Source organism: Heloderma suspectum, chromosome 1 (genome assembly GCF_057233095.1).
Source record: "Heloderma suspectum isolate Gila_16-S chromosome 1, 16-S_ref, whole genome shotgun sequence".
Classification (NCBI taxonomy): Eukaryota; Metazoa; Chordata; class Lepidosauria; order Squamata; family Helodermatidae; genus Heloderma; species Heloderma suspectum.
Genome location: NC_139458.1, coordinates 417,696,150 through 417,713,351, shown reverse-complemented (window position 1 = coordinate 417,713,351; position 17,202 = coordinate 417,696,150). Strand labels below are relative to the sequence as shown.

The 17,202-nt window shown below is 42.3% G+C and overlaps 2 protein-coding genes across 2 annotated transcripts in view; one reads left to right on the top strand and one right to left on the bottom strand.

The window, feature by feature from the left end:
- The window catches only part of GINS1 (GINS complex subunit 1), a 32,844-nt gene extending 31,465 nt beyond the window's left edge, over nt 1–1,379 (top strand). Inside the window, exon 7 of the mRNA XM_084829174.1 lies at nt 549–1,379. Coding sequence (XP_084685300.1) covers nt 549–674 — 126 coding nt within the window. The 3' untranslated portion in view covers nt 675–1,379. The remainder of the gene's footprint in view (nt 1–548) is intronic.
- The window catches only part of NINL (ninein like), a 65,310-nt gene that overhangs the window by 6,983 nt on the left and 41,125 nt on the right, over nt 1–17,202 (bottom strand). Inside the window, exons 14-18 of the mRNA XM_084829169.1 lie at nt 13,570–13,723; nt 11,417–11,482; nt 9,854–9,963; nt 8,849–9,195; nt 4,527–4,631 (exon numbers count right to left, since the gene is read on the bottom strand). Of these exons, the coding sequence (XP_084685295.1) occupies nt 4,527–4,631; nt 8,849–9,195; nt 9,854–9,963; nt 11,417–11,482; nt 13,570–13,723 (782 nt within the window). The remainder of the gene's footprint in view (nt 1–4,526; nt 4,632–8,848; nt 9,196–9,853; nt 9,964–11,416; nt 11,483–13,569; nt 13,724–17,202) is intronic.

Genomic DNA, 17,202 nt, shown 5'->3' with positions numbered 1-17,202 from the left:
TCATAAAAAATAATAAAAGCATTAAAACACTTTAAAATATTACAGTTCCACAACAATAAAACAGCATGGTAACATAGATCCGAGAAAGCTTGTGTGAACAGATGTGTTTTCAAGAGGCGTTTAAAACTTGCCGCAGTTTCTTCCTCTCAAATGACACGTGGGAGAGTGTTCCAACGAGTGGATGCCACCACTGATAAGAATATACTACTAATAATAATTTAAATTATAGCCCACAATATATGTAAGTTGAATTCACCATTAGCACTATGAGATTTGGAATTAATCTAAATGACCATTGAAACCAATGGAATGTTAATCAGTACTAACTTAAGACCCATTGTTTTCAATGGAACCCAAGTCATGACTTTTTTAGAAGGACAAGAGCCACTAATGTTTGCAACATCACTGCAAATGGCTTGTGAAAAAAAAAAGAACAATGATGCAGCTAGTTTAAGAAATGGACCTATTTGTTAGTCCTCGATTCCTAAGCATCATGAAAGCAATCTTTCAAAACAAAAATATTAATATATTGTTGTTTATTTGGTCAGTCTCTTCCGACTCTTCGTGACTTCATGGACCAGCCCACGCCAGAGCTTCCTGTCGGCCGTCGCCACCCCCAGCTCCCCCAAGGTCAAGTCTGTCACCTCCAGAATATAGAAAACTTTTGCTTCTAGTAATATATTAATTATCAGAATATATTCTGGAGGTGACAGACTATATTCTGATAATATATTACTAGAAGCAAAAGTTTTCTATGACTGGTGCATCAATTGCTTCTCTTTCTCTCTCTATTCTTCCCACCCCATTAGACCCTGTGCCCATTGTACAAATTTAACTTTGCATAAGGGACCAGACTGACAATGTCTGCACACGTATTTGTGCAACATGCAAAAGAGAGCATCCTCTGGTACACACTAGAATACAGCCCCCCCCTTGCACTGATGCAGTCATATTCTGAGATCTTGCTGTTGTGTATGTCCAGCCCCTGCTTTCCCTCTCACCAAGGGCATTGCTAGGTTCTCAAAAGATCCGGGGCACAGGCCCATAACACAAATTTGCAATACATAACAATACATAACACAAATACACACACAAGTCCAAGCGCATGTCTAATATATGTGTGTGTGTGGGGGGGGTGCATGTGGTGTGCTTGTGTGTGTGTATAGATTACATACATACATAAGAAGTGTGCACTGACCCCCCACCCCACTTCAACTCTGACCCTGATTCAGCATTTTGGAAAACATCCCGCTTCTGCTCTGGTCAATTTGTAGTCGGACCACTTCAGCTCAGCACCAAACCTGAGTCAATGTTTGGAAAAATGAATCTTTATGCTTCTTGTTGACTACTATGGGAAATTAGAAAAAAACAGTAACTTTTTTCTCTTGGTCAGAACTGGATGATTATTTCAGGCATAGTAGCCCCCTAGAAGGGGATTACACCTGCCCAATGTCAGAAAAATAGGTGCAGGGTTTATATTTTGATTTTATTTTAAAGGGAACTGCCAATAACATTTTAATTCCTTGGAAGATTTGGATAAAAATTTCAGGATTCACTGCTCTATCAGAGAAGATCATGTCTGTCAAATTTCAGAATGACAGCCACAAGGGTTTTTGTGCAAGGGTGGCCTTGACATTTTGAGCTCTCCAAAAGAGGACATACTTCTCTCCCTATGTTCGTTGTGGACCATTGTTCTGAAAATTACAGACAGCCTAGAGGTGTCCCTAAGTAAGAAACCAGCAAAGTTTCAGAAGGATAGGTGCAGTAGCTCATGTGGAAGGGGAGTTCTCCAATTTGGGGGGGGGGGAGTGATTTGCTTTCCGTTCCATTCGCCTCTTCCCCAATAGTTTTTGGGTAAATTTGTATGAAAATGCACAGGTCATTAGAGGTGTCCCCCAGGCAAGAAACCTGCAAAGTTTCTGAAGGATATACATGCATGCAAATTTAGAATGACTAGACTTTATTTACATTTCACCAAAGTTAGCAACAGGGGAACATGGGTGGGAAGGTGATACAGCACTCATGTCCTGCTTGTGCATTTTCCCGTGTGCATCTGGTTTGCCACTGTGTGAATAGAATGCTGGACTAGATGGACCTTGGCCTGATGTAGCATTGCTCTTCTTATATTCTTAAATATAGAGTGCCTCTGAGCATGTGCAGAATGTTTTTTTTCACCACGGCACTTAGATTCTCCCCCTACCAATTCTATTCCCCTCCATGCAACCATCCCTCCTCATCCTACCACCCGCCAACAACTCTTCATAAAAACAGATGTCTTGTTTTGTGCAACTCCTCTCTATCTCCTCCTTGTTATGCACAAGTTCTCACTGTATCTTCCTCCCCATAACTTCATTTGTGCCAAGACTTCACCAGGATTCAGCCAATGAGTCTGTTTTCAAAACTAGGGCTAAGTTATGGAGAAAGTCTGAGCATGTACTAAGTGCCTTTCCCTCACCAATGAAGCTAGAGGTCATCCAAAAAAAACCCAAAGCCACAAATGACAAAACATGCATAGGACTGAACTGAAAGGGTAATCCATTAGATGGAATTGCATAGGCACTGTGTTAAGCTTGCAGTACCATGCTCACAACTCAGGACTTTTTCTGAGTAAACATGCAGAACATCAAGGTGCAAACCTCCCTGCAAAAGTAACTTGTGCTGGAATCCTATGCACACTTTCCTGAGGGTAAGCCTCATTAAACATAATGGGACTTCTCAGTAGGCATACATACGATTGCATAAATTAGCAATATTTATCTCCCTTCCACTTAAAAAACAAACCAAAACCTCCTATTTTTTTAATTAAAGCTTTCTGTTCAGAGGAACATAGGAAGATGCCTTATAATGAGTCAGACCTGGGCTCATCTAGTGCAGAATTGTTGACGTTGACTGGCAGCAGCGGCTCTCCAAAGTTTCAGGCAGGCTTCTTTCGTAGCCCTACCTGGAGATGCTGGTGATTGAACCTGGGACCTTCTGCATGCCAAGCATGTGCTCTACCACTGAGCTACAGCCCTTCCTATTGCTAGATAATGGCAACTGACAAACAAAACAGCCCCAGATTTGTTTCTCTGCCACCATGTGAACCCACTCTTCTCAAAGATTTGAGCAAGAAGGAGAAAACCCAACCCTCTTGTCTGTTTGTATTAAGTCAAATACAGTTCAGAACTTCTCTTGCCCACCGAAGAGAATTCTCTTTAAGAATTCCTCAAGATATGCTCTGGGTGGAATAAAGAAGAGAAAGAAAGAATAGGATGGGGGGGAGAAGAAAAGAAGAATGGTGATCGGAAATGCGGGGGAGGGGGGTAGAGAGAATTCCCTAAGCCAAGTGGCTCCTTTCAGAGAAGTAGCACTTCAGAGGAATTTAGGAGGCTGTGGAAGGTTTGTAAGGATTGCACATACTTAAATGGACTTTGAGGTGAGGTGGCTGAGGGCTTTTTCTAGCTTTTTTTAAACTGTAGAACCTATTTAAAAGCCTTAGCAGTTCCTCGATCATGATGCCACATAGTCCTAACCCTCCTTTTGAAATAATTTGAGTCCTACAGCTATTTAGGAGAAATTAAAGTGGAGGGGGAGAAACAAGTTTGTGGAGGCTGATTGGATCCTTTGCTGTACTGAAGCTACTAAACTACTGCAGAATCCAAAGGTTCCAGTTTGGGGCAGTAAAATCAGATGCTGTGTGAAATACCAGTAATTCACATGGCGCTCTTCTTCCCTTCCTTCTCCCTCTTCAAAATTTCATTGCATGCAAGCTCCTGACAGTGGGCATGTAAGAGCAGAAAAGTAGGGGGACAGAGGTTTTTTGCACCTCAAAAAAACCTACACCAGAGATTAGGGATAGTGACCTCCTAATGGTCACTTTAAACAACTTCTGATTAGAATCCCTAATCCCCTGGGTGGCTTGACAGTTACTTTTTGTTTTAGTCTTTGAGCAAAGGAAACTGTATGCATGGCTAGCCCAAAAGCCACTGGACCTAACTGTCTGAAATCTGGTAGGTTCAGTCAGCTTCATAGGGTCTGCCAGGTCCCCAAATTCCATGAATTTATGTGGAAGCACAAAAAAATTATAGCTCTTTGCTTTGACATATTTTCTTGAAAATAGCAAATTTTACCTGTGTCTATCACAAAAGCCACTATACCTAACTGCCTGAAATTTGGCATATTCAATCAGCTCCATGGGGGCTACCAAGCCTCCAAATGTCATGTATTTGTCATACACACTATAAAAGTTATGGCCGTTTTTGTTTCCCAATGCAAGTCTATGGGAAAATGTAAAAAAATGGCAACTAGGACAGCTCAAAAGATCCAGGGCATAGCTCAAAAAACATCTGGGGCCTGTGCCCAGGTGAGCCCTTACCTAATAATGCCCCTGCCTCTCACCAAGATTTTTATTTTTTATTATATCATCATTTTATTCAGTGGCTTCTCTCTTCAGAAAACTTATGGTGTTACGTTGTTCCTCCTAAATTGAGACACTTAATCTGCCAGGTTTAAAAACCACAATGAGGAAACAACCCCAATTTTTTTACCTGTGCTTTTTGTTTGCCTCCTCCTCCTCCTCTACTTCTTGCTGGAGTCTTTGAAGTTTATTTTTTAGGAGAATGTTGTCTTCTGAAACCCTGTGGAGTTCAATTCTGCATTGCAGAAGAGAAAGTTATTGAAGGACTAGAATTAGCTTGGGGATATAAAATAAATCAAGCAATCAGATTACCAATCCTTAGCTTGCTAACATCTAGTAGACGGAGAGCTATGATCCCTCCATTGAAAGAAGAAGTCTGGGTAAGCCAGTGGTGTTGGCCCAGTTAGATAAAAGCAAATTCACTATGCCACATTTTTTAAAAAGACATTCTTATTTATGCAACACTTTTAAGTGGCTTCTTCCAGATGTGCCTTTTATACCCAGGTACATCACAAAAAAGACAATACCTTTGGTAGATGTTATTAATGGATTATGCCTCTGCTACAATAATTGCTGGATAAGGACCAAACTATACATGACAAATGCATGTAAGCAGTTCACAATCACAGTTTTTATTATTTAAATAGTCGCCGTGGGGTTGGGGGGAAGCAGGATCAGGACTGCATTGCAGGGAAGGGGGGTTAACTCCATGTGTTGCAGTCCAACTGAAAATCTCATTCCCCTGCACCCCTGGTAGGGAAGCTTCCAAGTGGTTAGGTTTTGCCATGTATGCATCATGTCCAGACAGAGGGGTCTGTGGCTTTTTTCTGTTCAACTGTTATCAGGTAAAGCTTGAGTTCTATGGGATGTGACATAAACTTGATCACAGATCACCATGAGCATAATACTTGTGACCCAGAAATCCAAAGTGCCCTGTGTGAGCAAATACACCATAGTTTCTTCTATGTCTGGTAGTGCTTCATGTAATTTTGTGTATGGGTCATTCTTCCAACACAAAAGAAATCAGTATACACAAACACAGAGAACTGAGAGTCTGGATGAAAGCAAAACAACAAATCTCTTGAGGACATGGATAATCTCTACCACAAAATGTAGCATGTAACCAAAAAAAACCCATCAAGGAAGTTAGCATGCAAGCATTAGTCAAATCATTAAAAAGATTAATGCATTTTTATAAGTGGAAGAACCTCAGTTTGGACTTAAAGAAACATTAGCAAATAGCATATTGCTGCAAATGATCTTGAGGCGTCCCATGATGTTCTTTCTTGTGACATTAGGACACAATGGAAAAACATTTAGGAATGCCATGTTACAGGGTTATAACTGAAGATGGACAGTTTCAGTTAGAGCAGTTTGAGTGACCTGCCTTGTCATAAGAAGCCAAAAAACAATTAGATTCTCATCTTCCTATATCCTGCATTTTGATCAATTCACTAAAGGTGTTTCCAGACAAGGTTTTTCATTTGCAATTACCCTGCCTCATTAATGGAATTTTACTGGGGGGTGGAGGAAGGTCCTGATGTCATCATCCACTTGTAACCTTCCCAAGTCTTCCAACCATTTATTTCATTTTTTTTTACTGCAGAAAATCCATTAAGAAAGAAAACATTATAGCTGCATGCAGGTAGTGCTAGGACCCCTCCATCTGGAAGCACTCTTAAGTTAAAGGTGGACCCCATTTGCTAAGTCATGTTTAATGTAACGGCTGAATAGCTTAATCATGTGCACTTTTACACATACATAAGTCACACTGAGTTCAATGGGACTTATTCCCAAGCAATCCCCTGTGTATACTAGGATTGCAACCTTAGAAGCCAAACTTGCTTTCTTCTCTCATGCAACCACCAAATCTTCTACCTGAATAAGTTTCCTTCTTATCTAGTCCTCATTATCGAGCTCTACCTCAGCTGCTAGCTCCTGGTCTTCTGCTTCCTGTTGCATCAGCCTTATTTGATTCCAGATGTTCTCTTTCATTGCAGCAAGAACTTGCACCCTCAGGTTTCATGGACAGCTGTTGGTGAGAATTCACACGCTCCTCCAAGAGACAATGCACGTCTTTCAGTCCTTACCTTCTAGACTTCTAGTTCAGGTTTAGCCTTTTGTGTATTTGGCTTCTTTATAAGGTGGAATTTAGTAAGTAAATCTTGTTCTTTCTGCTAACTCTCCTTCAAATACTTTACCTAGTATCAGGAGTGCCAGTCTCTGCCACTCAAGAACTAGGTTATCTGCACAGATGCAAACCCTGTTGGTTTCTGGATTGAACTGTTTTTGGATCCACAGTCTGTTCCAGTCTGTCACTTTGAATGTATAACAAGGCATCCAACTTCACCACCACAACTTGGATTGAGCCATCTTGTGATGCTTTTAGTAAAAGCAACTCTTCTCCTTTGGTCTTTAAACACCAATTGTACAGCAAGGCTGAGTCTTTAGTGGGGGTTTTTTGCTCTCCAGTAAGACAACTGTGAATATTTAGTTCAGCTGCACATTTGGCTCCTAGTGGATTTATGTGATCATCTGCAAGGTGTTGTGTCTTGTCTTGAACACAGAGGTCCAATTCTTGCTGGTCACTTGCTTCGGGCTGGAAACAATAAGACGACCACACAGATGGCTTAATAAAACTGTCTTAAGGATCTCCTCCTTTCAGGTGTTGAGAACAGTCCTTTGTAGTGAACAGTCCTTCCTAAATCCATGTTTTTCAGGAAGCCACTGGAACTCTTTTTTCTGAGAACTCTTGATTTGGTTTCTATGACAGCTCTCAATCTCCAAAACAGACGCCTTGCATATGTTCACTTGTCTTTCGTTAATGCTTTCTTGCAACTGCAGCTGTTGCTTCTTTCATTCTGTTATTCTCTCTCTCCTTTTCCTCCCGCTGCGCTCAGCTTCCACATATTCAAATTGCATTCCTGGAAATTCCCTTTCATGACAATCTTGTCTATTAAAATACTGCAGTTTTCGGTATTCTGAGTTCATGACAACTTTCTATTCAGCTCAGCCTCCTCTGTCTCCTTCCTACAGAGATGAAGCAGTGACTTATGGCGAGACCACTAGCCTATATTATAGTAATAGTTCAACAATGCAAACCTGGGCCATAGTTTGTGGTTAGCATGGTGTCTTAATATGGCCATCCTTGCCTTTCTTATAATTTCCTTCTAAACTATCTTCCATTCAAGAATCACATAGCTCTTTTGCTGCTAGACAGCTCAGTGATCTTTTTAAAAGATTAAATCAGGAATGGGCAATCAGCACACTGGCATCCAGATGTGGGCCTCCCATATATATTTTACAGACCAGGCCACTTGCAGCGTAAGGTAGAATAGTTGCACATACAAGGCAGCAAAGAGGTAATAGACCTCTTCAGTAGAACTTTTCAGACGTTCATGGAATTTAATTTCTCCACTACTGTCTTAAAGTTAGCTCCTACTGTGCATTTTTAGTTTTCGCCATCTACGTTCTGTCTTAACCTCTATAAACAAAAGCATACATCAGCATTCTTAAGGTCACAGTGTATTCACAGCACTCAACACATCTACCCAGTATTCCAGATCCACTAAGTAGTTACACGGGGGTTGTATCCAATGGGGTCCTTCCACCAGCAGAATGGACACCAGTGGTAGATAAAATTCCCCCCTGCTGCCGCCTCCTGCATGTGCCCCAAATCTGCACCAGAGGGTCCCCCAACCCTCTTTGGCTCAGAGCTGCACAAGCATGTTTCAGTCACCTGAAGTAAAGCCAGCATTCCCATGCCCTCTACTTTGCTTAGATCATATTTTAATAACACGAGAGGCCACGTGATGCTTCTGTTGGAAGCTCTAGAGCAGGGATGGGAAATTTGCAGTCCAACAACATCTGCATGGCCACAATTCCCATCAACCTGAACAAACATAACCAACGGTGAGGGATGATAGGATCTGCAGTACAACAACATCTGGGAGGCCACAAGTTTCCCAACCTTGCTTCAGAGGCTGCTCCAGTGTGCTACTTGAGGTACTTTCAGACTGCATTACAAAATGCAAGCCAGGATATTCTTGCTATACATAACTGCTTTGGGCTGATTTAGTGGTGTTTGAAAGTACTTTGGCCAAATAAGTTGCACATGGGGAGTCATTCGAGAGAGATGCTGAGCAACTACCAGGGGCCAGCCAGCTACTTCATAGAGCAAATGTCACATTTCACAAAAAATGCCTCCTCATCTCTATGTCTAGTAAAGAGGAAAGACTACAATGGACTACACAAAGTTGCCTTATCAGTGAGGAAGGCTTTTGCTACCCTTGTTCTTTCTACTATACTCTTTCTAAACGACCAAGGATTTAGTCATGGTGCAGAGTGCATCTCCCCAATGTAGCAGAATAGTGTATGTATACAAATACATGGTTACCATTCATACTGGCAAGAACCCATGTTTAGAATTCCAAAAAGACAATGCCACCAGACCTCATGAGATGCATTTCAGTCTCGTGCTTCATCTTCATGTCATCTTCCAATCTGTCTCTTTCCTGGGCCAGTCTCTGTCCTAAGCTGGAAATCTCTTTGGCATAGTACTGCTCCATTTCTGACCTCTCATTTTCAAATCTCTTCTTGAGCTCTTGGACAGGACCTAGTTTCTGAAGCTGGTCTTTCAAGCCATCAATCACCTCCTGGCATTTCATATTCAGCTCTTCCAAGTCACTCTTCTGTTCCTCCAGTTGGCTTATCTCAATCTTGAAACCTTGTTCAATGTCCTTCCTTTCCTTCTCAAAGTTTATTTTCATTAACTCTATTTCCCTTTCATAGTAATTGACCTAGAACAGTCAAAATACTTGTTACACATCCTTTAGGTAGCATGGTGAATAAACACACAAACTGCTTTAGAATCTTTATTTCAGGTTTAATGATGTGGTCCTAGAAGTAAGGCTATGTGCATTACAAAAACTAGAATTATATACATTTGGTCTCCTCATCTGAAAAGCTGACATTTCAAGAGTATGGGATTTCTATATGGAACAAGAGCTTTCAGCAAAAATTAATCATGTATCAAAAGAAATACCCCATGCTACCAGAGTTCCGAGGTTTGTCAAAACTAACGTATAACTTCTTGTCAGCCGTGGCTTGTCAGCCCAGCCTCCTCCAAAAGTTCATCCTTAGAGGTCCCCGCCACCAACCATAACATACCATCCCATATTGCCATAATTTACAAAAGTGATTTTTTAAAAAACACAATTATATTTTAATTCTATGCAGGTACCCTAAAAGGGTGTAAATTTAATTGTTAAAAAACTCAAGGAAATGGTTATTGTACTAACAAAAGCTACAGGATTTGGACAACTTATGAGTAGTTTTACTGAAAGCAGCTTGGATCCTGCTGAGCAAGCAATCTGAAGACTGCATGCAGAAACAGTTTCAGAATCTACTGATTTTATGTTTTATGCTGATTTCAATTTGAATACCTGCCTCACTCACCTTGGTTTCCAGCTGTATTTTCAGATCTTGATGCTGTTCTTTCAATTCTTCTACAAGAAGCTCTGTTTCTATACTTACTGAATAAGGATCAGTTTCAATTAATATTACACCTATAAATAAAAAGATTCTTGAAAAAAACAGACCAAAGAATGCAGAATCCTGGGGAAGCAACTAACTGTTGAGGCAGACAACACATTTGTGGCATATCCAGAGTTGCTTTCTTCCAACCAAAGTGGCATTAAGTAAGGAACACAGGCAGCTGAAGAAGAGTTCTAGGGTTTGATGATGCTACTATTGATTTTTTGCCATAGTTGTTCAGCTACGATGATCCTGCTCACATTTGTACTGCAGTTTCCCATAGGGTATGCAGATATCACACATGCTGATTCAGTGTATGACCTGGTTTGCACATAAAGAGAAGCCACCATGGATGAATTTACCCATGGGATTTTTTCCTGTGGTGACAGCCACCATTTTGAGTGTTTGAGTCGCAGTGTGGGTCGCCGTAGCTTGTTGTTACATCCAAACCCAGTGAAGTCTATGGAGCTAGGGAGTAGGCAGTAGCATGGCATGGGAGATGCATGTAGGAATACAGCCCTCCTGGTTCTTACAGTAGTACAGCCACAGACACCTAATACTTGTGCAGGCAGCCATGCTGGAATTTGGCAACCCACATCTTCACAATTCACTTTTTGCAGTGCAACAGTACTACTGAGAATGCAGCTTACCAAGTTATTTCTATCAAAGGAACGTTGTTGTTGTTGTTTTTAAAGGGAGATGTAGGACACTTTGGCAGGCACCAAGAAAGATGCCCAAGAGCATACCGGTGCTGACGGACAATTGGGATACCTGGCACAGTGATTGAACACACATGAAAAGAGGACCCACATTGCAAAGATGGACTGCAAAGGTTTCAGAATAAAGATGCAGGCATGATAAACTCTAGATGAGCAATAGTCTATGTTTTTACTGTGTTCTTATTAAAAAAACAGATAAAGGAAAAAAACGAACAAGTTTTTTGAAAACACATGCATTATACAGGTACACTTGCCAGGGTGGTGGGATTGATCACAGGTCCCCAGTGAGCATACCCTCTACACCCAAACACTGTTTAGCTTCCATATAATGTGTGAAATGTCCCTAAATGAATTAGCTATGCACAATCTTGAAGTGAATATATCTCCCACTGCTCCTGTATCCACTGGGTATTAATAGATAAATTTATATATAAAATCATAATCTTATAATAATGTATTTATTAATACCCAGTGGATACAGGAGCAGTGGGTTATATTACAGAGAGCTATATTTATAGTTGAAACTTTTGGGAAAATATCTCTAGCCATTGAGGAAGCTGCCTTGGAAGTCTGTGGGATTTGGAGTTTATCAAGAAAAACCTGTCTCTGGACAGGCTGTCAGAGATGCTTTCAATACTGGATATCCTACCCCCAAGCAAATGGGTTGGACTAGATTACTTTTAGGATGCATTCCTGCTTGAAGGCTCTATGATACTTCATCATTTTAGAAAATGTACACACAAATACATGATTATACAAGTCTTACCATTGTGGCCCATGGCTGGTAAGTGCTGGTATCCAAGAAGGAGTTGATCATCTCTTTGTATGTTGTCTTAAAAGAAAAGGTTACATGTCTATGATTAAACAAGTTCTTCAAAGACTGGTTTAGTAGAGCAAAAAGCCGGGGGTGGCGGCAGTGAAGCAGAGGACCTTGTGACCAACAAATAGGACTGAGTGCGAGGACCATAGTGCCAACATAATGTTAAGAAATTCTAGCAGGGGGCCATTACAGAAGACTGCTGCATGTGTGTAATAATTCTGAATTGTACAATTGCACTAATGTAACAGTGCCCATGCACAGCTGCCCTATGTAAGGTTTTACACAACTTGATATGGGAAGAAAAGGGTACATATAAGGGAAAGGACTGAAAACGTAAAAGGCAATCCTGCCCATGTTGACAGGGCCTCGATATTGCCTTGCAATACTGCAATACTGTGACCAGGAATTTCAAATGCAAATATCAAGTGCCAAAGCCCATAATATAAATGGCCCCCATAGAGCACTGACACATAAAGAGCAAGGATAAGCTATATCAACACACTACCACCGAGCCTGCCCCACTGATAGTCCCATGTTTATAAAGGGAGGGAAACAAAGCAAGATGCTGGTACATCAAACTTGAATAGTAACAATTGCTGAAGCACAAAATGAATGAAGCATGGAGAATACACATTTAATCTGTCAATTCACCCATGACAAGCCTGAAAGGCTACTGGAAAGTTTTCTTTAAACCCCAGTGGTATGTGTTTTTATCACATATCACTGCACTTACTGTCTTTTTAGTGAAAAGGCAATTCATAGGGCTGTGCATGGACCCCCCAATCCGACCTGGAGGCTGCTTTGGGGCTTCTGAGGCAGGCCTGATTCGACCTGGGCTGATTCAAGAGGGGGGCTCACTTGCTTCAGCCTACGAAACTTTGCCCCCCCTAACACGCTGCCCAGGCCCCAGCTCCTTACCTGAGCCCTTGTTCCGTGGGGGGGGGCACCACCACTGGGGGAGCCACCAGGTGAACCACCACCATTGTGGGGAGCCTCTGCCACTGCCATCTCCTAGGCCCTCTGGACACGTGCCAGCAACTGTCTTGTTGTTCTAGAGGGGGGGAGCCCATTTTTAAAATGGTGACTCTCTGTATTTCCAGAAATACAGGGAGTTGCCATTTTAAAAATGGCTCCCCGCCTCCAGAACAACAATATGGCTGCTGGTGCGTGTCCAGAGGGCCCAGATAAGGAGCTGGGGGCTGGGCGGTGGCAGCAGTGTGGCAGCTGGGCTTCTGGATCGTTCTGAAGCGCACTGAAGCATTTTGGAGTGGCCTGCTCGCTTCAGGCTGCTTCGTGTCACCTCTGCTTTGCCTCACAGGTGGCCCAAAGTGCCCCGCTTCAACATGGAGCTCAGGATTTGGGCCGAAGCAGTGCACAGCCCTAGCAATTCATATATAAACCAAACAAATTAATGCTCAACCCTATTCTTCACACAGATTGTTTATAAATTAGACAACTTCTGTCACACTGAGTCAAACACAAGATCCATCTAGTCTAGCACTTGCCCTCTGATTGATCAGCCAGATTTGTAGACAGCAGTAGCTATTCCCATTTTGTCCTCAACAGATGGTAACCAGAGGTGGCAGGGAGAAGAGTCCTGTTCCTAATCCATCATGGCTAATAGCCACCCTTGCATCTACATTTCTTTAGTTTTAACCTGATTTAGGGCGCAATCCTATGGCTGCTAGACAACAGCTAGTCGGCCATACGATTGGTTGGTTCCCAGAGAACCGCCTCCCTGCCCCCTCCCCCACCGCCTCGTTGGTGGCACAGAACGTCTCCAGGCTCATCAGAGCAGTGTGGAACAGGGCAAAAGGGGGCATTCCTGAGGGTGGGGAGGTACGGAAGTACCTGTACAATGCTTCGTATGCATCATCCGGTCTCCCCCACCCTGCTCTGAGGTCCTGTAGCTAGACAGCCGAAATCGGCCATCTAGCCGCAAATGCAGGGTGGCCAGAGCACAGAGGAGAAGATCCCCTCCACACTCCACCTGCCCTGCATTGGATAGGTGGTCACCTCCGAGTTTGGAGGTGGCTGCCTATCCCGAAAGGATTAATCCCTTAGTTTCTAAACAGTTGTGCATGACTTGCATTACCCACCTGGAATTCTGGCTTTTACATTTTCAGGCAGGAGCCTTCCCCCAGGGTTGCTGGCCTTCATATTATGACATGGCAGGTTATGTTTGCTTCCATGTAGCTGAGAACACATTTTTTCCACCTCCATTTGCAACTCGTCATTCTTGTCACGCAATTCCTGTAAGCAGCATAGTGAACAACACAGAAACTCCAGTGTGGAACAGTCTCTCTCAGATCTACCTGGTAGGTTGCAACAGAGCACAACTGTGCCTCAAGAGGCAGATCACTGGTGCCCTCTACATGTTTTGGATTACAACTCCCATAATCCCTGTCCACTGATTATGCTGAGTAGGGCTAATGGGAGCTACAGTCCAAAACATCTGGAGGGCACAAGGTTGCCTACCCCTGTCTCAATGGAATAACCATCCGTGCTTGCAAATAATTTGCACATAAACACTATAAGAAAGACTTTTACAACAGAAGGCTCTTGAACTGCTAAGCCTGTTAAAACCTTTTTCACAGAGACAAGGGAGGAAGCCATTTTTCATCCTAACCCGAGGACAGAACAAGCAACCATGGGTTGCATCCAAAGGTTCCCTTAAGTACAAGAAGAGTTCAGCAATGAGAGAAAATACCTTAGGGAGGTTTTCAAAAGATAATTGGACCAGCACCTGTTAGGAAGGCTTTCAGTATGGTTATTGTCAGGGTGGAAACTGAGCCAATAGAGCCCCAGAACAGTTCTGATTCTGAGGAGGACCAGCAATCCATGGGAGAGGAGCTCGCTCATCTCTCACAAGCACAGCAGCTGGCAGAGATTCCTCCTGCCAGCATTCCTGGGATAGATAGTGATGCTGCCAGTGAGACAGTGCTGGAGGGGGGCTTGCTGGACACTCGGCGCAGACGCAGGGAGCGACGACAGATGGAGGACACAGAAAGGAGGTGTATCACTCATTTGGTGAGCAAACAACGGTCACGTCCTGAGGACCCAAGGGAAAGAGGGAGGATCTCTCCCTAGCCCATATGTTCAGGGTCTTCCTGTGGTTCTCCTTCAAACAGGGACCAACTGCCTTACCTGGAGCTTAGGCTACTCTGCTATCTTTCCCCAGTGCTGTTCCTTGCTTTGTCACTAGTGATTAGTATTCTGAAAGAATCATAAAGGAATAAAGGAATAAAGTCTTGGAAAGAATTCCTTGTCGTCTGTGTCCTGAGTTGGCTATTGGTGGGGACTGCAAGAGGCAGCTAGGGTGCTCCTGACAGTTATTTTATCTAGAGTTTCCTTCAACTCCATGATCTGCCTTAGGGTACGCGAATATCATAAATGTATTTGCATCTGCTGAAGCAGGCTCTGGCTCTCAAAAGCTTTTCCCACAAAATATTTGTTTGGTTTTGGTTACACATTAAAAAAAAAAATCGGGTTTATTTTACCATTATGAATTCAAGCCAAGAAACCCTGAGAGCAGTTGTTCTGTGGAGGGATTTCTGACATTTCTCAACACCTTTACAAAACTACAGTTCCCAAGCTTTGCTATAGAAAAGCCATTCACAGCCAATCCAAATTCCGATCTGATTTAAAATATCTAATGCAGATGTACCTCCCTCCACCCCTTCCCTTCCCAAAAAGGCAGCTTCTTTGTATCCTGACGCCCTAGCTTGGGACTTTGGCCACATCTTCATCATGTCTTTCCCTGTTTTGTTTCTAGGTGCTAACACTAATTTATCCCAGCTGTGGCAATAGCCCCTTTCAGACCACAACCCTACAGTGTACACATTGTGCTGCTGCTACCCAATCCCAAACTTGTGGAAACCTGACCTACTAACTTCTTCCTTGGCACACAACTCTTATACCAAGAGCCCCATCTTGAGGTGGAAGTAAGCAACCCTATGAAATGCTCTTTAAAACAAATGTGGGAGCAAACTTGGAGGCAGGCCTGCGAGAGACTAGTGTTCTGACAAGAGAGATTTTTGTGGATATAGCTCTTAATACTGATTCATTGAAAGAACGCCCTTGGGTGAACCTATAATTAATCTGAGTCCTGGTTGTCTGACTGGAGCTGTGCCAGTAGCCAATTTTTCTACAGGTTCCAGCACCACCTCTGGCCTAATCACTTGAGAGAATGCTCCAACTGCTGACAAAAATCACAGAGAACCTAAACCAGCCTTCCCCAACCTGATGCCCTTCAGGTGTTTTGGACTTCAACCCCTATCAGCCCCAGCCAGCATAGCCAATGGTCAGAAATCCTAGAAATTATTGTCAAAACATCTGGAGAGCACCAAGTTGGAGAAAGCTGACCTAAACCATCTCAAAGCACCTTGAAAATAAAAACCCCATAATTTTTCAAGACTCATTCTTTTTAAAATACAAACATTAAGAACTTCAAAAAATTGTCTTCCTTGTCTTTTACAGTAGTGTGTGTGTGTGTGTGTGTGCATGCGCGTGTGTATACAAACGTCTAACCTCTCCAAAACAACAATTTGCCAAGATCTAGGTAGTCCCATAAGCATAAACAAGCCCCTCTACCCAAGCACTAACACTTCCCCACTTTTCTGAGCAAAGAACACATTGTTTTGGATCCCAAATGTTAAATTCTCCTTGCACATGGAAAAATCAAGCTGCATCCAAAAAATGGCTTCCATATTCAGAAGCCCATTTCATATAGCTAACTGTACTGAAAGTTTGCAAGGAACAGCACAAGTCGTATGTGTTGTTCAGTTTGCAGCCCTCTGGATCTTTCCTTGAGAGTAAGTCCCAACTGTTTGAAAAATCTTACTTCCAAATAAGTATGGATTGTCTGAATATGTTTCAAAACATGTACACAGTCAGATGAAAGCATAGATGAATGGACATGTTTGAGATCAGAGGTAGCAATATTGTTTACAAAAGGCCTTAAAAATGAGAACTCAGAACCTTAGATGCCAAGATGGTTTTTCTTTTCCAAGCAAGGAAAACATATTCCAGGCATTTTTTAAAACTAAGTATAATACCCCCTTTTAAGTAAGCACTTACATTTTGTGTATTGCTACTGAACTCAAATACTCACTCAAAATTCAAAGCCTTAACACTCCATCCTCAAAGATATCTGAGCTTGCTGGAGCCAAAATGAAGTCTGGGAGAAATGGAATGTGGAGCTGCTGACAGAAGTGAACTGAAGACCTGAACTGCTTATTTCTTTAGCTGACAAAGGGACACTATCTTAATTTTAGACATGCCAAACTGACTAAAGGATCATGGACCATTCAACACAACAAGTACAAAAAGCAAGTTGTGATATACAAATCCATGGAAATGCAAACTCAGGCATTTCAGGAAACAAACATGCTTTCAAACACACAAGATTTCAAGCTGCAACAACAGATCATGCAGGTTGTAAAACAGAGTACACCATTACAAACATCTGAATCAAGCACACTTGGGAGTGAAGAAGTGCTCACCTTCACCCTCTGAATATAAAGCAGCACCAAATGTTGAAAATTTGAAAAAACAGGAAGAATTGAGTTGGTAGTGAAACACATGAAATAAGTGCAAGTACAGGAGTTCTCTTTCAGAGCTCTTAAAGAACCACTCTCCAATAGTTTCTTACTTTGGACCAATTCTTACATTGCAATTTACTTGCAGCAAAAAGCAAACTACTCAAAATAGCAACAGCGTGTTCTAAGTTA